The sequence below is a fragment of the Sceloporus occidentalis genome, unplaced genomic scaffold (assembly GCF_023333645.1).
Source record: "Sceloporus occidentalis isolate IW3139 unplaced genomic scaffold, rSceOcc1.0.p SCAF_2, whole genome shotgun sequence".
Classification (NCBI taxonomy): domain Eukaryota; kingdom Metazoa; phylum Chordata; class Lepidosauria; order Squamata; family Phrynosomatidae; genus Sceloporus; species Sceloporus occidentalis.
The window spans coordinates 96059362-96082428 of record NW_028316982.1 but is presented as its reverse complement, the minus strand read 5'-3'; the positions used below and the strand labels follow the sequence as shown (position 1 = coordinate 96082428).

The window sequence follows — 23067 nt, the reverse complement described above, 5'->3', positions numbered from 1 at the left end:
TAAGATTGACTCCCCAAGCATTTACTTGTGGAATTGGTTCTTGTGGCGTTATATTGTATGCTTACTTCAAACTGATGTTTCTTCATCTTGATCGTGTTTTGCCTTTTCTCCACTGAACCCAATACATCTAAAAGAATGAACTTTGGAAATGTAAGAAATGCCAATGCATAACCTTTGGCATGTATGTTATGCTTTTCACTCTAGCTGGATATTGTTTCTTTCCTCAGTCGTTAGTTTTTTTGCATGTCAGGTACAAGTACACTCAACTATTTCTGGGCATAAATGGAATTTCCTAGATCAATGTTGACATTTTTGAAAATCAGCACAAATCCTATATGCTAGAGGGTGTTGTTAATTAATTAATAAACTGAAGCACTTATAAACCCTTCTTCCCCTCCAAGGACACTGTGTACTAAAATGAATAAAATGCACAGTAAGACTCACTGCGTAATGAGTCACTGCATAATATTTGTGATGATTAGAGTAACAAACTTTCATAAGCTAAAAACCTTTCATAAGCTAAAATGAGTTTAAGTAGCTATGGAAGATAAAAAGCAAAGGGGCCAAATAATCCTCTCATACAAGATGGGCAGACCCTCCACATCTCAACAAATCTTGGTTCAGTCCATGATACAGTACAGGAAAGGGCTCATCCACTGGATCTTAGTGTACAGGCAGGATTGTATGATTCTTAGGAGATTATCAGTGGATTGCTCCCATCCTTATCCCATCTCATTTGCGCGACTGGGGGAAAGATTATCACACACCATGTGCTTATCCAGTTTTCCTCCTGTCTGTGAAGTGTAATGCCCCCGTCATTTGGTATTAACAAGAGTTTCCATTAATACCAAATGACGGGGCCACTACACTTCATGGACAGGAGAAGTACATGATAGGTTTGTGAAAATCTTCCCCGATCACGCAAACTGGATGGGATAAGGACAGGAGCAATCCACTTTGCTCCTGTCTTTATCCTCCATCTAATAATCTTCTCAGGGTATCTTGGAACCTCTCAATTCATACCAGGGTTGGGAATTATGTGGCCCTCTAGTCAATAGTGTCACTATTTTATTTATTATTATTTAATATTCATTTATTGTATTTATACCCTGCTCATTAGAAATGTTGTTAGAGCAGCTTACAAGTTGGTAATTAGACAGTTCCCTGCCCTCAGGCTTACAATGTACATACACAACTAGGGCTGGCGTCACCTGGTGTGGTAACTCATGGTGTCGCCCTTCCCATTGACCTCCTGCCATACTGCAATATACAGAATCCTTAGTATATCTTTTTTTTTTTACTACTGTTACTCATAAATTGTAATTCCCATACATCACTGAATGTAATGGTAATAGTTGTGACATAATGAAGCAAAATTAAAATTATATCTTTAAATTATAATAACAGAGACATAGCTGAAATGTATTTACATGCATATAGTTTCATGTGGTTAAAGTGAAAATTTGGTAAGATGTGATGCTTTCATATATTTTTTTAAAAGAATGAACAATTTTAATTTAAAAAATAAATGTTTAATTTACAAAAAATTAATTTATTTTTTAAAAAACCTGGGGCTTCTGGTTTTTTCTTCCCACTGGGCCTCACTCCATTCACACAATCTCTTCAGTGTTTTAAATAGATGCATGTAAATGCCACTGTCCATTTCTGCCAAAAGGCAAATGTTTGGGGGGGGCAGTGATGTCACCCCCCTTAGGGTGTCATCTGGTATGGTTTGCACCCCTTGCACACCCCTAGTGATGTCCCTGCCTCCAGTGGTTGTTGGACTGCAACTCCCAACATGCCTAACAATTGGCTAGGCTGTGAGTGCTGCTGGGAATTTCTGTTCAACAACACTTGGATGGCCATATAATTAATGTACATGGAAACCATACAGGTACAGGTATAATTTTATAATTTTATTGCATTTCAGTCCATTGATGTCTGGCCCTCAGATCATTAAGAGGCATAGAAACCATTGGAACCCAATCCCACACCAACTAACACAGCATTCTGAGCATTCTGAAGAAATGTAAGAATCTTGGAATAGTCTTATCAAAACAGGAATCAGACTAAATTCTTATCCATTTGTATGGTCTATAGATTAAAAAAAATTGAATTGGTGTCTGATGCTGCTGATCTAAAGTGGGTGTATCTCTTCGAAGTATACTTGCAGACACATTTTTGACCAATTAAAGCTTTCACAGATACTTCAAAGGCAATCCCATGTCAAGTGTATTACAGTGGTCCAATTTTGTTGTACCCAAGACATACGCAGTTGTGTCTAGGTCTTACTTCCTCAGCTTTGGACTTATAGGTGAAGACCTATCTCTGCACGGTAGTTGTTTAAGATAATTTTGTAGGGATCATTGGTCATTGCAGCAAATGGCTTGGATGATTTTAATTACCATTTTCAACATATGTTCAACAACAAACATATCAAAAAATCATTTTCTCATTTTTGGTAGTGTTTCTCCCCGCCCCACCCCCATCCCCAATCAAAACGTTAAATTTGACTGAACTACCTGCTCTATTATTCATAGCTTACTAAGAGGGTTTCATGAACATAAGAAATATGGTGAGTTATATTTTGGATATTATCCACAATTTCCAAAGTAGAGATAGGAAGAATGTCCTCAGATATGTGAAAAATGGTAAAAAAAAGCATATTGCTCAAGCATCAGGATTACTATAGCAAGGATAATTCTGAACTGATGAGAATGCTTTCAGTTTGAAACGTATTCTGCACCAGTGGGAAATTGCTTCCTTTAAGAAAATAAATAGTGTAGAATTATATTGTTATTCCAAAATTGTAGGCAGAAATCACTGTCAGCCACAGCTGGAATTGCTAAAGCTTGAACCTGGAATCTTTTACATTCATGGCATTCACTTTGAAATAAGCTGCTGTTCACCATTTTCAAGTAGGCACCAAAACAGGTATTGACAGCTATGGTATGAGTGGTAAGAGGTTAATTCAGGGTTGGGGAAAATTTGGCTCATGGGCTGCATGGAGTTCAAAATCCCTTTTTGGAGCCCCAGCCCTGCTCAGTACCTCCATAATCCCAGACCCCTTCATTTTTTTCACACAAACACTTATCCCCCCCCCCCAATAATAAATCAAAACACCGTAATTGGGCTTTATTTGTCCCTACAACTTCCCCATAAAGAGAAATATCCGGAACCAGTGAAAAGTATCTAAAACAAAACCTAAAGTGACTTCCAGACACTTCCAGATCACGCAAAGCACACAAATGTAGTGTGTATGTGTTTCTCTGTATGTGTGTCTGTGTGTGTAGAGGTGAACATTGGCCCAGGTAAGGTTGCCTGGGAGCCAACATGGCATAATGGTTTGAGCATTGGACTGTATCTCTGGTGACCAGGGTTCAAATCCCTGCTCAGCCATGGAAACCAATTAGGTGACCTTGATCAAGTCACACTGTCTCAGCCTCAGAAAATCTTGCAATCGGCTTACTTTAGGGTAAGCCATAACTTGGAAATGACTTGAAGGCACACAACAACAAGGTTGCCTAGAACAAAAATAAAATGTACCTTGTTTCCCAGTAGATGTGGCACTTAGCTGTACATGCGGTTTAGAATTAAGCTAAATGGACTAGCTACAGAGTAATTGGCTTACAGGACGTAGCCTTGACCCATATTTTGAATTGTCAAATAAATATAGCAGTGAGAAGTAGGGATGTAAGGCTTGAGCCCTACAAATTTACCCTGACAGTAAATCCCTGCTTAGAATGGTCAATGCCACCAATTACACTAGCAGTCCAACATAAAATTCAATGTTATGTTGGCACTACAGGCATTCATATTTCCACTAAGGTACCATCATTTTCATTTTAATTCAAATAATTCAGAGATATTAACCAAGAGAACAAAGGTAAATGCTTTAGCCTGTGAAAGGTTCCCCTGAATTTTGCCAAACTTCACATAGTCAGTGAGCAGCCTTTTCTTTAGATGTCTCTCGTATAATTTCTCCCCTCATCCTGATGATGTGATTTTTCTAACATGCACTTAAAGAGAGTGCCTTTGTGCTTCTGTAGTTTGTCCACCTAGCAATTTTCGCTTTTCCTTGGAGAAAGATTTGGGTTAGTAATGTCTCCTCTGCTTCCTAAGAATATTATGGGTGGGGCTGGGAAATTACTACTATCAAACCTGACAGTTCCTGGGAGAACATTTAACCTTCCCAGTTCTGTCAATTGGATGGCACTAACTATATAACTCTTCACTGCCAAGCTATTCTTTTGTATGTTTTCTAGAAGTGTCCGGGGAGGAGGAGGACACTCTGGCTTTCTCTAGTCCTAAAATGCTATAGATTAAGTAGAATTGTGTATCTCAAATACATTAGAAAAGGCAGTATCTTCTGGTGAGTCTTTGGAAATGAAAGACAAATTCCACACCCCCAGTTATCAAACTACTAACCGATGTGACATGATAGATACCTAGGATTGGATTAAAGTCCTAATCACTTGGTGGTGTGTTCTGTAAGTAGCCCTTATGCTTTTCAGGAAGTCTGAAAGGAGTAGTCAACACACCAGACTTACTGATTCACAGAATGTAGATGTAAAAATTGTATGTTTAATTAGGATGTTCAAATGTGGCTTGGAGAGTTCAGTGCTGCTGGTGCTGTGTCTCTCCCAATTCAGACAAAGCAATCTGTTTTGCTGGTCTTAGAAGTGAAGCATTCCTTCACATCTAAAGAGGAGTAAGGAGTAATTAAAGATGTGTGACACAGGAAATGGTGTTAACTACAGCTTTATCAATCAATCTGCAGTCAATAATTCACAAAGGGGGGACCTGTGTGGAAACTGAAGTTTAAAGTAGGCAATTAGCCTGAAAGACCCAGAAGAAGTCCACTTGGGCCAAAAAAGAAAAGGTTGTTTCGCTAGCTTTTCCATACCTTAGGCCCACATTGATACTGACATATCAGAATATCTCATGCCTCAGAACATCAGGGAGACATCCTTCCTCCCCTCTCCCCCCCCCCCCTCCATTATTCACTCTTTCTCTTCTCACTCACTGCCTCCAAATTTCAAATGGGAGGAGGAGAAAGGAAATGAATTAAGCTCCTGTTTTCAGGAAACTTTGAAACATACAATAACCAAAGGAATCCAAACAGTAAGGGATGGGAGAAAAGTCCAATGCTAACCTGTAGGGAGGGGGCAATACATGACAACAGAAGCAGCAATGCATTTGTCTGCATCCTTTGATTGATAGCCAAACAATAATAATAATGGTTTGTGTATGGGTGACAGAGATCACATACATGCAAACAGAGAGGACTGAATTGAGAAGAAGCATACCCAATAGGAGTTGATTTAAAGGTGTGAAAATCCACAACAATTTGCATAAAACATACACCTGTTCCTCTATATTGAACAGATGAAGGGTGGGCAGCTGGTAAAATGCAAAAAGGGAGGTAACCAGGTACAGAGAAGATATAGAGCCTATGCTGCTCCCAGCTAACAGTGTCTCTCTGTGTGTGCATGTGGAAGCATTACATCTTGGTTGCAATCTCACCCACCCACCAGAGGATCCTGGTGGATGAGGAACCACTCATTATGTAGCCATTAATTTAGACTTTCTTCTTTCCTGATTGCCAGAGACTCTGGTCAGTAGTTCCTGAAATGTTTTAGCTAAAACATTTACTCATGTAAGCATTTGCACATGTCACATCAGGTGTTAATGTGTTTACCATGTGATAAGTACATGGTGCTACACAAAGTTAGCACACTTGTGATTGGTGACAGTGATGTGCATGTCACATCTTTCAGTCCTCCATTCATGTCTTCTAATCTTACTCACCCATGGGAGGATTGCAGAGGTGTAGGAGGAGCAATTCAGTGTACACCTCTACTCGTGGCAGCCGTTTTCTACATCTCCGTGCCACAAATACCTCTTATACCAGGACAAATGTGTTAGACACCTTGTTATGGGTTGAAATCTAGCCACAACCTTAACACATTTACAGGTGCCTTAAATCAATCATAAGTTGACTATAAATCAATCATACTTCAATCATAAAGCAATCATAAACCAATCACATACAGTAATACAGTGCGTCCTCGCCTTACGCGGGGATCCGTTCCGGATCCCTCCGTGTAAGGTGAATTCCACCAATGCTCAAGCTTCATTGTAAACAATGGGGCTTGTGTACGGTGGCGTGGCGCGTGCAGGGTGCAACGGGCGCATGCGCCCATTCAATTGAATGAGATGCGCCGCCTCTTCCGCCCTGAGCGCGCCCTGCGGCTTGAGCGTGTATGCTCAAGCCGCGTAAGGTGCGCCCGCGTATGACGCAGGCGCGCTGTAACATTGTTTGCTGGTGACAAATTGTATTCCCATTCGGGCTGAGGGGACACAGCTGTCTGGTAGACCTCTGTGCAGATCCTTTCCCCCAGCCAATCTGTGTGACTATCCCTAACAGTCAAGTAAAGGATTCACTGGCATCCTTCTAGACTGCAGGCCACACTGTTGTCTCCCTGTTTTTCCCCAAGGACATATCCTCCCCCTGATTTAGCTTGTGTCTGATGCTCCCTCTTCCTTTCCATACCTGCCAGTTGTGATAAGTGGCAAACATGCATGACATCATGCAGAAGATGATGCTAATGGAAATAAGAAAAACATTGAAGTCAATATAGTGGTGATGGAACTACGATGAAGCCCCCTGGCATACTGCAAAAACAATGCTAGGTTCAGGATAAAATGCAACAGCAAAGTTACGATAGTGGTGGCACAATCGAGATGCAACTACAAGAAAATACTCGGCTAGACAGTGAAATACTTGGCCAGACACACAAAACCCCATGACACTGGTGTTTCATTTCAGCACAAAATGAAGTCTGTTGAAAGTGGTGGATTCTCTCTTATGCTGCTGCTGCGGCTGCTGCTGCTGTTGCTGGCAGATTTTAAAATTAGTTCTTACTGTCATGGCATGTTATACCTATGTACTTCCTTGCTGACTGCTACAATTTGCTGTCTGGTTACTGGTGGCATATATTTGCATAGCCCTGGACACAGTGGTTTTTAAAGAGTGACTGAAATATATGTGATTAAGAAAGTATTTATTTCATCAAAAGGGCTTCTGCTTCCATGTCCTTAAAACCATCTTTTGCTTGAGGAACAGTGATATGACTATGGGATGTTATTCAGTTATAGTAACAGGAGCAATATCATGCATGATTAAATGTGCCATCTTTATAACATCACCACAGTGTTTGTTATCACTTGGTTTCACACTATAGTACATGTTACACATTTATGTGGAAGGTATGAGTGTGCTTGAAAACCATCAGTTGACTGTTACTCAGACAATGAAACAGTACATACATGAACACTGGCAGCTTAAAATGATAGTTGGAGACCAGATGTTTATTGTACCAGACTCTTCTTCCAGTCCATAGTCATGCAACGATTTCAATATAATAGGGGAATTAAATAGATTGTACATTATGTATTTGAGAAGGTGGTAAGTGTGTTTGTGGATCTGTGTGTGTGTTATATGCATAAAACTGCATTTTCTAGAGAAAGAATGTGTTTTCACTGGTGCACATTGGACATCTCCTGCAACAGAAGTGTTTCTAGATTTCCAGTTACAAGTACATTTTTGCACAGGGCTAATATGGCCTCTGGTTTTTGCAGCTGTCAGTTTTTATCTGGAGCTTCCCAGTTCTTCCTGTCATGCTTCTTTAGGGCTTGGCCAACTGGGAATAAAAATGCTTCACTTTTAAAACATCAAACATTTGTATCTATTGTCCAGCTTGTACAGTTTAAAGGCTTCCTCTCTGGTATGGCATTTGTCACTATGTAGATAGTATCAGAGTACATTTTTGAGTTGCAGATCACTAATACATAGCCACAAAGTGGCATGAAAGGGGTTATTTTATACTTGGTAGAGTATGATGTCCTTGTTCATCCTAGAAAAATATTCTAGTAGGTAGAAGGATGAGTCAAGAACCTGCTTGCCTTTGAAAATAGTTTAGCCTAACTTGGGAAAAGGGTGCATTGGAGATCTGCTTTCAGTGTTGTACTAGATCCTAAAACTAGAGGGCTCACATCTTTACAGCAAAGTTTCCTTTGATTAAAATGTATCTGTAAAAAAACCTATCTTTCTCCACGCCTTTGACCCAGCCTCAAGATGGCTGTGCACACACTCTTGGGAACTGAGGATTTCTAGGACATTCTCCCATAGCTTGGTGGTCAGACTAAGCTCTCCTAGCATGGGGAAGTGTGTTTTCTCTTCCTTAAATACCTGCTGCATCTATTTATCACAGTGACGTCCTATTTTCCACCAACAGTTTATACAATTCTTTGTATCAAACACATAGAATCATTTCTTGAAGGCTTCAGAACACCCTCTCCCTCCCCCTCAAAAAAGACCACTGGGGAACAGCCTTAACGTAACTGTTTGCTTTAAGTATTAGAGTAGCTGAGACATATTGGTGTCTCTTTTCTTCTTCCCTCTTTCCTTTGAGAAACCCAAAGTAGGTCAAGGTTGTCTGTTAAATAAGTCTCCATTCTTCCACTCTGCTTCCTTTTCCTGATCAGTCAGCTGCTTAACCCAACCCCAAGTGCAACAGTTGGGACTACAATACTGTTGGCCAGCGTTTGGAAATATAATGTTTTTGGACTACAGCTCCAATCCCTAGCCAGGATTGTGAACCAAAAAAGCAACATTTCAATGTTCTGACTGTTGTCCACAATTTGCCAAAATAAGAGGATCCTTAGTAATCCTTTCCCCCACTTCTGTTTCCTGTAGATTTTGAGACATATCACAGGGTGGCCTATAAAAACCTCTTTCCTCAGTATCCTATTACATTACCCTGGTTTTCCCAGGCTGCAAAGTCTCCATAAGGTAAAGAATTTGGAGAGAGAGAGAGAGAGAGAGAGATGAAAAACAGAATTTTGTGAAGAATAATACAATGAAGACTTAACCAGTGTTACAACTGGATCTTTTAGCATCAGTAATGTCTGAGATTACTGTTCACAACTCTGGAAATTCTGCCGCAACTAAAATTTGAGCCAGGGAGTCTTGTGTGAAGATCATACAGTAATTATTTCCATGGGGATAGACTTATAAAAGCAGTTAATTAGATCTGGGTGGGGGCAAGTGAGAGACAAAGTGGAAATCAAATTTCTCTTTGCCTTGCATTCTGTTTTCTTAAAACAGTGTTCTCTGCCCCCCACTTTCCAAAGGTTAGTGGCAAGCAAATAATATTTTCTAAGTGCAGATAATGATAACTGGCTTTTTGAAAAATAAGCCGTGCACCCTATTCATCTCTCCCATAAAGGCAACCTGCAAACAGACTTAATTCTACTCTTGAGCTATATCTTGTTTGTTCTGAGAACAGTGGCTTGGCTTCTGGCTTCTTCAAGGAACAAGGGCAGCTTTCAAAATCAAAGCAAGACAACATCCTTCGTGAGATCCAAAGGTTCCTTTGCAGTGGTTTCTTGTGTGTGTTTTATTTAAATGTATAACTTGGGGGAAGCGTGATAAGCTGTGCTCAAGCCAAAGTGGAAACAAAATCTTCAGAACTTATGCCCTTGGTGGAAATGTAGCAGAGAGGGGGGATCGGGCAATATAAAGGACCATTGCAGCTCACTTTTCAGCCCATTAAAACTGTGGTTTAGACATCAAAATATTTTGAACTACATTTCTCAGAGGCTCTATACAACCTGGCCTGTTGTCAGGAACTCTATGAGTCAATATCCAAGACATCTGGAGGACTTAAGTTTGAAAACCATGAAAGTATGATGCATTATGAACCTGAACATGTCCTAATTAAATGAATAAATCATTCAAATATGATCAGAGACTGACTTCATATCCTCTTGCAAGCTTGACCTGGACAGATCAGAAAGTATTTATTTGTCCTTTGTGTTTTAGGGCAGAAAGAATGAGGGGCTTCTTGTTACTTTTTTCCTTGCTTACTTATATTTCCACAGTTTATGTAGCTGATTCTTCCTTAGGATTACAAATAAAAGTAGCAAGACACAGAGAGCACAACAATGTATAAAAGTCACTGGTCCTAGTACTTCTAGTCTGGAATTTTTGATCTTCAATATCTGAGAGGTAAATTGTATAGGCTATGATGGAGAAATAGTCTGCATATGGATTCTGATTTTGGTGAATTGTGCTATATTGTGTACACTGAATAATGTCGCATTATGCTGTATCCCGTTCTATTGTTATTATAAATAAATTCATTATTATTATTATTATTATTATTATTATTATTATTTTATCCAGTACTGAGATCTTCAGCTATAGGGAGAGATAGACACATTTTAATAAATGAACAATGAAATAAATAAAGTTAGATTGAACTTTGAAATGGAACTGATGCATTGAAGCTGGAGAACAAGTCGAATTATGAGGACATTCACAAATCACATGTTGACTTTTAAATCTTTACTAGGCCTTTCTTTCCTTCAAGGATTGCTAAGTGTGCACATCATTTTTGTTGTTGCAGTTAACACCAGTTGGAACCACCATCTTTACAGGATTCTCTGGGAACAATGGTGCTACAGACATAGATGACGGTCCCAATGGCCAGATAGAGTACGTCATCCAGTACAATCCCAGCGATCCAGTATGTGAAATTCTTCTTCTCAGTAATAATTTGGTGAAGGAAACACAAAAAAACAAGTGACAAATCCCATTTGCTATATCTTCTAACATAATTTATTGTTATGCAATTCATTTGTGTCTCAGGGCACTTTGATTTACTGGTTTGGTGCATCCCTTATAGTACTGGGCACAAAAATCAGTCCTTAGAGATGGTGGACAGGGACAGAATGGATTTGTATGTCCAATATGATGTGAATATCTGAATTTGTATCATATCTCAGTTTTATTTCCCTGATTGGGAAATTAGGCAAAATACTTGTTTATACACACTGAGAACTTCATATTTTGGTGTATAATGCTTTAACTATACACAACTATATCAAGTGTGTATGCAACAAACCTTGAAACTGCTTGTATCATATCAATACAGTACCTGGAACACTGCCAAATTTGGGGAGCTCCCTGTAGAATATGGCCAACTTTGCTTTTATTTCAGTCTGTGTTTCCTTCTGCTTAATGTGTGAAATGCTTCTTTAAAAATAAAACCCGCAGATTGCTAAATTATTATTTAATGCACATAAAAACTAGCTTGCTGGTGTAAAGTTATAAATATGCATGACTATTCCTTTTTCAAGTCTCTAGAACAGGGCATATATACAGATGAAATCTGAGAAAAGTCCATGTTTTCTTTTCTTTTCATTCTTTTTTGAGTGAATGGGCCACTCAAGAATGAAATATTCTTCTTCTTTGATGCTGCTTGTGTAATTCTAAAATGGATAGGCAACAGGGGCAGGGGCCAATTTTTGCCCCTTATGCCCATGGTATTCAATATCTGAATTGTCCAGGAGCCTACATCCGGTAGTTACTGTTGATTTTTCATCCAGTTTTTAATGGTTGGGGAGCATCATGATGTTTATTTCAGGCAGAGTTTGGGGGAATCTGCGAGTGACCTTTGTGTAGGGGCTATGCAGGGGCCAGGAAACTCTGGAAACCAGAACAGAAGGCATTGTACATGTACGTAGTATGCTACTTCTGTTGTAGCTGAAAAAGTTTTGGATTTTAGAGTACTTCAGAGCTCAGAATTCTGGATAAGGGATATTCAGCAGGTACATGGGAGAGAATGTCAGACCTATATACTATCCTCCAGCCTTATAAGTGAGACATTTAATGTAAAGTAGAATTTATTGTCCATAAACAAATGGCAGGATTTCATGAGTTGAACTTTATCATGTAGGTGGGGGGATTTTTGCATGCAGATGCCAATTCACTAATGCTTTTGTTTCTTTGGGGGGTCCCCACTTCCCATTATAAGGCTTTCTTGCACTTTACCTTCATTGAGAATGTCTGAAATCCCACCCCCTACTATATAACAACCCTCTTTTTTACCTAGGGTGAAACAGAGCTTGATTTCTGTTAGCCCCTGTGTGTATGGTCTGCCTGCAGAGGAGGCTGTATGGTCAGTGGGGTTCAGACCTGCTTCTGGCCAGAGCAGACTCAGGCCACTCTTTACTGACCATCTAAATCTATAGCACTATATAATGCATGCACAGGGCCAAAAGCTGAAGTTTAGCATATTAAAGGGGTCATGTTAAATGCTGCCTTTTTTGTAATAGAAAGCGTACTATGAAACAGTATAACATTTGGGTAATTTTACCTTTTATACGCTGTCTAAAGGATAAGGATTTTGTATTTTTTAGCTTGTTATGAAGATTTTAGATGAGCGAATTCCAGTCAATTTCATTCAGATTTATTAATTGGATAAGATTCTAGAAAAGGTTTCCCACAGGGCATATTTTCTATTCCCTATTTTTAGATGGATAAAGAAAAAATCCAGTAAACACATTTTACTGATAACACATCAGATGGTCAAACAAAATACCTTATTCAAGATCTGAAGAGTTTGTATAAATTACAGGTTTTCTGTACCATTTATTTATAGCTAAAGTACTTCATTTTATACAATTGGGATATTTTTGTTAAGTTCAAAAGTCTATTATTATGTCCAGGCATTATTATAAAAATGAAACACAGACAAAAGTAAATGCTTTTTCTTAGGAAAAAAGGAATGTTTATTACCATTTTAGTTGCCTTATTATTCAGAGATAATGTTGGACATGTCTTTGCAACAGAAATAATGCAAAAGCTGGAGTATTGTATTCAAAAGAATTAGAAAAGCAACACTGAAGAAAACTGATCAGTTTGTTGTTGTTGTTGTTAGATTTATACAATTAACCTGAGTATTATTACACTCATGGACAAAAGTATTCTTTTCCCCATGAAAAAAACGTTCATTATTTATGGTATAGTTGTCAGACCAGAAACTTTCCATTCCCTGAACTTTCAGGGCCAAAATTTGAGAGCGAGGGTTTTCGTCTTGTAATACCATTGTGATGCCACAAAGCTTTGATAAGCAAGGATTTGAAAAAAGACCAAACTGCTACTATGTCAGCCGAAACAACCATGAGGCAATCCTGGCTATTGTAAAGGATGAAACAAAGGAAAACAATGCCAAAGAACTTACAAAATTCCAGCAGACATAACTTTGTGCTCACTTTAAAGGCTGGATGGATGAGAGAAAGGAGAGGTCAGTGCTTCTGGGACAAATTACACTCTTTCCTTTCGCCAGAGGATGCCCCCCCCCTTTTTTTTTAAAGAGAGAGTTAAAGTACAGTGCTTACATTGACCCATGGATAAATCAACAGGTTTTCAGGGCCAATTTTTTGACTTAAATTTCTAGACATATACATGAGTTTATATAGTATTAAAAGACATTAATGTTTTAAAAAAAACAAATACTGTACAACGCTTTTTAAAAAACAAAATAATACTCACATAGTAATACACAATGACGACAATACATATCTAATAAAACATAATCACTCAGTATTGCACAGTCACACCATAAAAAAATCACACATATAAATAAAAATGTAAATGTTTGTTTGTTCAAAATCTTAAATTTCCAAAACTTCTTCACCGATTGCTTTGAAATTTTGACACAATGTTCCATTCCAATACACACATGTTTTTATATACATATACCTACTATTATATAGATGTCACACCTGTAACAGGTAAAAATGTGTTTTAAAAAAAACAGTGCCTTCTGTTGGACGTAACAGCAACACACGTTATACTAAATATTTGTTTGGCGTTTGCAATCACAAAGCTCAGGGTCAATCTTTAGAATTGTGCGGTTTAGATCTAGACATGGATTGCTTCTCACATGGGCAATTATCTGGTGCGTGTTCTAGAGTCAGCAAACCAGAGAAGTTCTATATCTACACAGACAGTGAAACAACAGAAATATTGTATACCCACAAGCATTGTGAAATTAAATATTTCAGAAACGTGCTCTTTCTCTTTTCTTTCTTTTTCATTTAACCAGACTGAGCCACAGCAATGCATGGCCGGGTACAGCTAGTTACAAAATAATAATCAACCAATAATGCACAAAAATAACTATAATAATCAGAGAGAAACACTCACCTGTATTGATCACTCATAAATGCCTAGGTAAACAAACTGATCTTAACCTGATACTGCCCTGCTTTTCGTGCTACTACACAGAAAGGACTTAGGCTCAAAACACGTGGGCAAAATGACATGGCTTCAGGCCATTTTGGGGGTATGATGTTTACAAGATGTATGCCCCAAACATGGCCTGAAGCTACACTGAGGCCACGCCAATGAAAAAGAACCAGGCCAAGAAGGAGCAAATAGAATCTGCCCCTTCTGACAGTTCTGTTTAGCACCACAGCGGTAGCCTGGACTGGAACAGGGCACATGTGATTGCTGTGGCCCTGGCATGAATGGTGCCGGTGTGGCCTTGTGCTCGTCTTCTGGGCCCATCTGTTTTGGGCCTAGGATCTATTGCCACAAGGTATTAGAATTATTGAGCCTGAAGAAACAAGCTTCATTTATATACTGCTTCATACCACCTAAGCAGTGTCTAAGCGGTTTACAACTGTAAGCTGTCAGAGCCCTGACATCAATGTGTTTCTCGTAGCAGGGGACAACGATTCTGGTTTTTCTCCCAGGGATGAGGGCATTGGAAAGGTGCTATGGATAGATACATCTAGGCAGATATATTACTTCAGATGCCTGTGCTTTGAAATGCTGACGAGTTTGAGAACAATATTACTATCACTAATTTAACCTGGAAACCTAAGATCCCAAAGGTGCTTTGCAGGATTTACGCTGCACGATTGATCTGTGACCACTCTTCTTGACAGAATTCTGCTCCCCACATTTTGCACCCATCAGCCTAGACCTGTTGTTAGTTTTGAATAGAACAGAATCATGCAGTCAATGGGATAAACCTATGTGCTTTCTTACTGTTCAGCAGTTAATTGAAAAGAACTACTCCAATTAGGCACTAAGCAACAAGATACCAGCCTTACAATTTTTGGATCATCTTTAAGTGCATTTCAGTAAACCAAATGAAAAGTTACCAGATCATGTGTCATTGTGACTAAGTTATGTCTATCCAGGAATGGCTGTAGTTTGTGTACCAGCAAAAGCTGGGCATGCAGCTCTACCTCCCTGCTCCATTCGCAGACATGTGAGAACTGCTGAAGACTTCCAATTTGTCAGAATTTAGTCTTAAGTTTATTTACTGTCATCTTACCTATTGCTTCCTGATCCAGGAGCTGATCCAGGATTTGGGCTTATTGTTGAAAAAGATGTGAATGCAGTTTTATTGGTGTTTATTTTGTGTAAGAAGGAGTTTCATTTTTTAAAAAAAATATGTGATTGAATTGTGATTACATGAAGGGTCTTTTCTTTCTTAATAAAATTTGAATAAATTCTAAAACCAAATATGTTTCAAATCAGGAATATATTTCATTTCTGGTCATTTTCATATGTTTGGATATTTTCATATGTTTGAATATTGTCTTTGATTGCTATGGACTGATCTTCTCAAATTGATTACACCAACATTTCCTATAATCCTCTCCCCCCCCCCCCCATTTGCTCAAAAAATTGTGCAGTTCTCCCCTCCTTCATAATTTTGCGTGGAATACTTTTTTGGCCTAAAATATGATGGCCAAGATCTTACACTGAGAGACATACAGTGAGCCTTGCTTTACGCAGGGGATTCGTTCCGGACTCCCCCACATAAAGCAAATTACGCGTATGCTCGAGCCCCATTTAAATGAATGGGGCTCATGCACGTGGCGGTGCACGTACGCCATGGACACACGCCCCATTAATCCTCATGGGATGCACCACTCATTCCTCCCCATGCAGCTTTCAGCATATGCTGAAAGCCACGTAAAGCATGCTTGCGTATGACAGCTGTCACAGCAGCCACAACTACACGAAGAAACTGACATGCCACTGCTCATCCTTGCTCTACAACATCTCAGAAAGAGCCAGGGTGGGGAGGGGGGACTACACAGCTTAAAAGGTAGAGATTTGGGGGGGGGGGTGTTGTTAATCATTGAGATGGCACACTGTCCATAAAAATCAATTGTGATTTTGTAAATCAGACTTAGAATGTTGTAATTGCTGAACAGCGTGTCACTCTAATTTTTGGTTTGCAAGAAATGTTTCCTTCTTCAAAAAATACAATAGGTTGTGGGGTTTTTTTAAAAAAATGCACAGAAACTACTCAAAAAGAAAAAGTAAAAAGTGAAAAAGTCTTTGAACAACTGAAGTGTTTTTTTAAGTCGAATGACTCGATGTGTCAAAGATGTGGATAGTCTTTCTATCCCCTTTATATTCAAATACAACTTTTCCTGTTTCTATGAAAAGTAATTAGTTGCATAGTAGTTTTTCTGGGGAGGACAAAAATAAGTGTGATCATTAAAAGATTGCTTTTGCAGATAAGATATTACAAATAGTTTTGGACATGTGGACTAATGTTCATTATGAATTACTGAGAATATTGTCTTTGATTGCTATGGACTGATCTTCTCAAATTGATTACACCAATATTTCCTATAATCCTCTATCCCCCCCACATCTATCCTTCTCCACCCTTTTTATTTTCTGCAGACATCCAATAGAACTTTTGACATTCCTCTTACATTGTCTGGATCAGTAGTTTTGCGTGAAAGGCTAAATTACGAAGAAAAGACTCGCTATTTTGTTGTTGTACAAGCAAATGTAAGTGTGACTGAATTGGCATAATGTTGGATACTACTTATGTTTATACCTATTTTGGAGAATGAAGGAAAATATTTCTATCACATGTAATAGAAATGTGAATTGCCATTATTAACCACCTATGATTTGTCAAAAATTAAGCAAAATTTTACAAAATAGCCATTTCAAAGTGACAAATAAAGTAGTGCTTATATTTATGTCTCTTTATCTGTGTCTATATAATATATAGTAAGTTGCTACCATATTGAATTAGAATTGTGGATTTTGTAACAATCTGACCTCGTGATTTTGTAAAGAAAGAAATCCCAAAAATTAAAAACACCTAAAAGAATATACCACTTGTTCTGTCAGCAAGATAAATATATTATCAAATATTAATTTGTTGTGCTGATTGGTGATTCTATAATGAAAAGTGTACATCTTGTTTTTCAAGAAGGAGAAAAAATTCCTTCATTATTATGTGCATACTGTATAGCAATATCAGCTTCAAATGTACAGGAGATTTTATCATAGAATCTGACCTATATTTTTATTTATTTAGAGGTGGGTCCCCTTTTCTTTTGAAAGTCCTCTCTCAGGTCTAATATTAGACTTCCTTGTCAGTGTTAAACAATTTGTTTTAGTTCTTAGACAAGCCAAAGAGCCACTAAATCAGAACAGAAGATGGCTGGTTCATCCAACACTTTCTTTTCCATGTGTCAAATTTTGTTCTATATGTAATGTTAACAAACATTTCACACAATTTCAAGAGAATAAGAGGGATTTTGATAAAAAGGAGGACAGTAGTGAGAAAACCCTCAGTAAAGGAAGAACATGGAATACAGGTATAAACAAATGAGGAAAAAGAAGGAGAGGAAGCAACAGAGAAAAGGAAATAGGGAGGTAAGAAAGGAGGAAAGACGTGAAAATAATTCCTACTTAAAATACTTTTTTCCATTTGAGATTTTTTTTTAAAAAAAGCAGAATTTTCCTCCTGTTGTTTTTAATGGTTGTTGCCTGCTAATGTCTGACAGTTTGGTATTCATTTCTTACCTCTGCCTGATTTTTCCAACAGATGTTATGGTATTGGAATTATGTATTATTATGCTATTACATGTTACGATACTAAGATAAATTGATTTTAATTAAAAGATAGCATGTTCTTTTCCATAAAAGAATACAAGAGCAATCTCTGTAAATTCTGTTTTTCCCCCACAGGACCGAGCTCAAAACCTTATAGAACGGAGAACAAGTACAACCACCCTCACAGTTGATGTCCTTGATGGGGATGATCTTGGACCTATGTTCCTTCCATGTATATTGGTTTTTAACACCCGGGATTGTCGCCCACTGACTTACCAGGCGAGTTTGCCAGAGCTGACGGACCCTGTAAGTACAAGCATGGATATTTCTTCTTCCCTTCCTCTTCTCTTCTCTTCCTTATTTTTTCTAATTACAGTTGCTTTACATCTACATTCATAGGCCTGTGCACAGATACTATATTATGTGCCCTGTTGGTTGCTTGACATTTTTCCCTCCTGTTTTTGCAGTCTAATGCAGATAGCAAAAAATCAATTCATGTATTTCAGGGAATTGCACCTGATGGGCCTTGGACTTTCTTCCAACTGTATAATTCTAGGATTTATGCCACCCTGTGGGGAAACCACACATAGGGCTAAATTCAGCCCATCTGCAAATTAAGTAGATCTGGTTTAGCATTTATTTTTAGTTAACCTTTTGTAATATATGTTGCATTATATAAAAGAGTCCTGATTGCCATAGATTGAATACTTAGTCTCCACAGGAAGGAGAGGCTTTGAGAACTTTTCAGAGATTATGGCTACACTCTTAAAAGAGTGAGAAATAGGATATGCTCCCTATTCAATTCCAAATATCAGATTCAGTATTGTGTTCAACCACATGTGTCTGGGTTTGATCATCGGGTATGGAATCTGCATTGAAACTCATATTCTTAAATCTAGAACTTGTATAGGTTTTTTAAAAACTATTTATTAAAATCATAGTAGTATAGGGGAGTTTTGTACCTTTCATAGCTGCAGTTTTGAAAAAGCAACTCCTTGCTCATCTGTTTTCCAAAATTTATTAAAATACTTACATTTAGTAATAGTTGTTGTTCATCGTGTAGTGAAAACATAAAACACTAAAACAGATACCCCAGCCAATGGACTTACAATATATAGAGAGACAGAAAGCAAGAGAAAGGAAAGACGGGAAGGAAGGCACAAATATGAAGCAATTACAGTAGAAATACGAAAAAACAAAAGCAAACAGGTAGTCAAATACTGGCTTAAAAATCAAGGTAATCAGATTGGGTATAAACCACTGCCCCATTATACAAAAACACATTCTTCCTACCTATCTGATGACACATCAGAGTGTTCACAATTATAAAAGTAACTCAGAAGTATCAGTTACACATCAAGAGGAGTCATGTTAGCCTTTGTTAAACTATGACTGAAAATATTCATATCTTTGTTATTGGAGAAAGGCGTTAATTATAAGTAATTTGTTTTGTAACTAGTTAGTTCAATGTTGTCAGAGCTCTCTACAGTGGAAATTTGTTGCGGCTTAGCAGAATCACATTTTGGGCTGAAAATGCAAGCAGAGTGAACATTTATTCCATAATAAATGTATGTTTTTGTTTGAATTTTAATATTCTGTTTGTGTGTGTATTTGTACATGCACACACAAACATAGTTTTAAGTTCAAAATGTATATATTTCTGTGGCAATGATACAGGGCAAAGACAGGTGGCACGGAGCTGCCCGTCTGTTGAGCCCCTAAGTCTCAAAATATAAATAGTCTTTGAAAACTACTTTGAAAAAGCCTTCTTTTAAGGCTTTCTCACTGTTTGAAGAATACAGTAATGCTACTCATTGCTTCCTTTTAAAAGAAAATTAGTGAATAAATAGAGCCCTATTTTTTAGATGGAATGTGAAGGATCTCAAGATATTGTTGCATTTGTTTAGAACTGATATGCTTCCATGTATTAAATTGATTCATTTACCTGATTCATCTCTCCTTTAGTTGTTGCTTTATTCTACATAAGAACAACAAAAGTATACCATTTCACAGTGAATCATTATTTCTTCCATTATATAATAGAGAATGAGGCTGGCAGTTTTAAAAGGACACCATATTGAACTGACCAGAAGCAAGCATTCCTTAAGTGTAGCTTGCAAGACTTTTCTTGTTAATCTCTCTTTTTATAGCACTGTTGTTTTCATTTAGTTTTTATCAAAACACTATTGGGTGGGGTGGGGTGGGGAGAGGTGATGAATGTAATATTAGGTTTTTTAGAAGCACTAAAGCACCTTATATTGGCAGCATGCAAACAATCAACTTAGTATATATTTGCATTTGTATCTGCTTGGGTAGATTAAGGGGACAGATATAGCATAATGTGTGCTGTTGAAAAGAGCACTGTTTGTAGAAAAATGTGGTTTATTCATGCCTTCTAGGAACTGATTGCTAATAATACCCCTGAGAGAAACCATTTTTTACTGAACAGTGTGATTTGGCCTATACCATGTTTTCTTCAGATGTATAAAATAGATAATATAGTTAATAACATTAATGTATACTGTAATATATCTTGAGCTTGTCTATGTATTCTAGTTTGCCCCCAAACTGTCAGTTGTGTAATGGAAGTTCTCCCAAGGATACTGAAGAGGCCATATCACTTGTCCCTTTTTGAAAATACAGATGTTGAGAGAAATACTGGCCTGTTACAGACTGCCAAAATAAAGCTGCTTCGGGTCTCTTTGGAGATATGCTATTTAAATGATGCATGGGTCCTAAGAGTCCGGAGGTCGCACCAAAGCCACATTCCATTCCTAAGCACTGGAGTGCAGCTTTGGTGCAGCTTCCCGATTCTTGGGACTCATGCATCATTTAAATAGCATATCTCCAAAGAGACCCGAAGCAGCTTTATTTTGGCAGTCTGTAACAGGCCATAGTTAATAGAATTTGCTACTCTTTGAGTCTCCAGGCTGACTGATTAACAGCTGGAGCTGGGAGGCATAGGAGACTAAAGGTGAAACAACTACCTGAGCAACTTGTAATGGGTTTTGTGGACTCTGCCATTTCATCTAACATCAATATAGTGCCTCTCTACTCTGATATAACTCTGATGCTATAATGTGTATTTAAGGCAGTGAGAACATCAGTATTAATGGCAGTGAACAGATGTGATATACTGTGACAGCTTGGTAATAGAACCAAAAATCAGCGTATTGCCTATCTTCAGCCAACCAAAGTGTAGTTTAAAATGAAAATTATAAGCATCTGAGCCAACATTCAGTACAAGGCTGTTATCCATAAAATTCAGTGTTCATAGGATCACTGTGTTTTAGTACTTCATCGGAGAAATGAGATCAGAGTTACACAGGATAAAGGAAAGCGAATTTAAAACATAATTGTATAGTTTTAATATCAGAATGACAGTTGAGAATTGTTTGTCTGAGAAACTACTAGGCTTTTCAGTTATCCAGTGAATATAGACCACCTTCCCAAAACATGTATCCAAAACAAATATTCTATTTTATTTGTTTTATTTGTTTAACTTTAGCTTATTGCTTATCACCTGCTATGGCCCTTGGGGTGATATGCAAAATGCAAAAGATTTACTTAAAACATTAGAAACAGACAGAAAAAAATAACAATATGCTTTAAAAATAGACTAAGGGGCAAAACAGAGGCCCCTTTGTGCTGGGGGGCGATGCCAGAGCACAGTGTTTAGACGCTGCATGCTCTGATGCTGCCCCCAAACCAGTGTCATGCTGCCCACTGAACCACACAATGGACAGCTTGTGGCACTCCAGTGGTGTGGTGTTTATATGCTGCAGGAGCATTGCAAAGCTGCTGTGGTGGTGGAAACCCCTGCTTTTTGCCAGCTCAAAAAGAGTAGCATTTTGCTGCCTCTTTTTGGGCTGCACAAACCCAGATCGGGGCAGCAGAATGCAGTTGCTGTGGCCTCACTCCAGCTCTCTCTGGGAAAGCATAAAGCCTGCCTTCAGGGCTGTCTGTTTCAGCCCTAAAACAATTTCATAAATAGTTTTTAAAAAAGAAAATCGACAACTGAAACAGCTAATGAAGCCACCCATGATTTTAAGGTTTCAAGAAAAGCAGAATTAGAAACATCCATTAAAGCCTAATGTGAAGGAGATACAGAGTTTCAGTCATCGTCATTATCAACAACAATTAACAACAATATGTACAATATGTATGTATATACATAAACATGCACGCACACATCTAAGTGTGTGTCTGGATACATGCTTTCTTAATGACTGCATTTGAGGTTACAATTGACGATTGCTTACATACAGGTACTGAAGGACACTGACATCACTCCTTCATATATAGAAGAATTCCAGTGACAAAAATACTAACAAATTAATATGTTCATAATGGACATGCATTTTCCTTATTGGATGTCACCATAGAATGCAGTAGAGAAGCCATTTTTCTAGTCTAGATAAGGCAGTGTTCCAGCATGCATTTGACAGGCTTCAGTAAGCCTGTCATTCTTACTAAGGATGAGCCACATTGGACACAATGGGATTTATACCATGTACATATGATTGTCAGTGTAAGTTCTCAAGTGCCCTCATGTTTTGTTCTTTCTACCCTTCACAGGAGATCTTGTAGTTCTATTTTTCAATTGAGGTGATAATTCAAATATTGTGTTGCATTTTATTTATTTATTTATTTCATTTCTATATCAACTTTATACTCTCTTGAGAGAGAGAAAGAAACATATACTCACTCAGTTCTCTGCATTTTAAACATGCTTTACATTACTAGTAATATGGATTATGTAGTTTAAAATTGCAAAATTCTATAACCCACTTCATGGATTTAGTTGAGCATCAGTTGCAAATATGAGTTCTGCTACTTTTGTGAGTAGATCTACACGTTGTTTTTCTATGTGAAGTAGTCTTTAATAACATTTCTTGTTTTCCTAAAACCTCTCGCCAATTCTTATTCTGTGTGATTCATCTTCAAAGAGAATATTTTCATAACAAATTCTATTGTATAATACAAAACAAAGTGACAGGTTTTCTGATTTTTATTTCTTGAATAATGCCATTTTGTTTGGTGTATTATGATATTTTTTGTATGTAGGACTAGTAACATTTTAGAGACTAAAGGCTGATCTCTGAGTGGGACAGATTCGGACCTCGGAAATTCAGTCTACTCCAAAATCAGTTTCTGACCTACTTTTCTAGAACCCGAGTTTATGAAAGATTTGGTGGGGCTGGCAGTTTCTGTAAGCTATCCCCAGTACACCCCTTGCCTTTGGCAATTCAGGAAAAGAGTTTCAGATGGAAGACTCTCTGTGATTTCTGGGAATAGCAGGCAAGATCATAGAATCT

General features: G+C 38.0%; 1 protein-coding gene across 5 annotated transcripts in view; it reads left to right on the top strand.

Moving 5' to 3' along the window:
- The window catches only part of LOC149318735 (protocadherin-15-like), a 952040-nt gene that overhangs the window by 616077 nt on the left and 312896 nt on the right, over positions 1-23067 (top strand). For all 5 annotated transcript variants that reach the window (XM_089510367.1, XM_089510370.1, XM_089510366.1 and 2 more), the window contains 3 exons: positions 10476-10595; positions 16577-16687; positions 17885-18055. In XM_089510367.1, coding sequence (XP_089366493.1) covers positions 10476-10595; positions 16577-16687; positions 17885-18055 — 402 coding nt within the window. The remainder of the gene's footprint in view (positions 1-10475; positions 10596-16576; positions 16688-17884; positions 18056-23067) is intronic.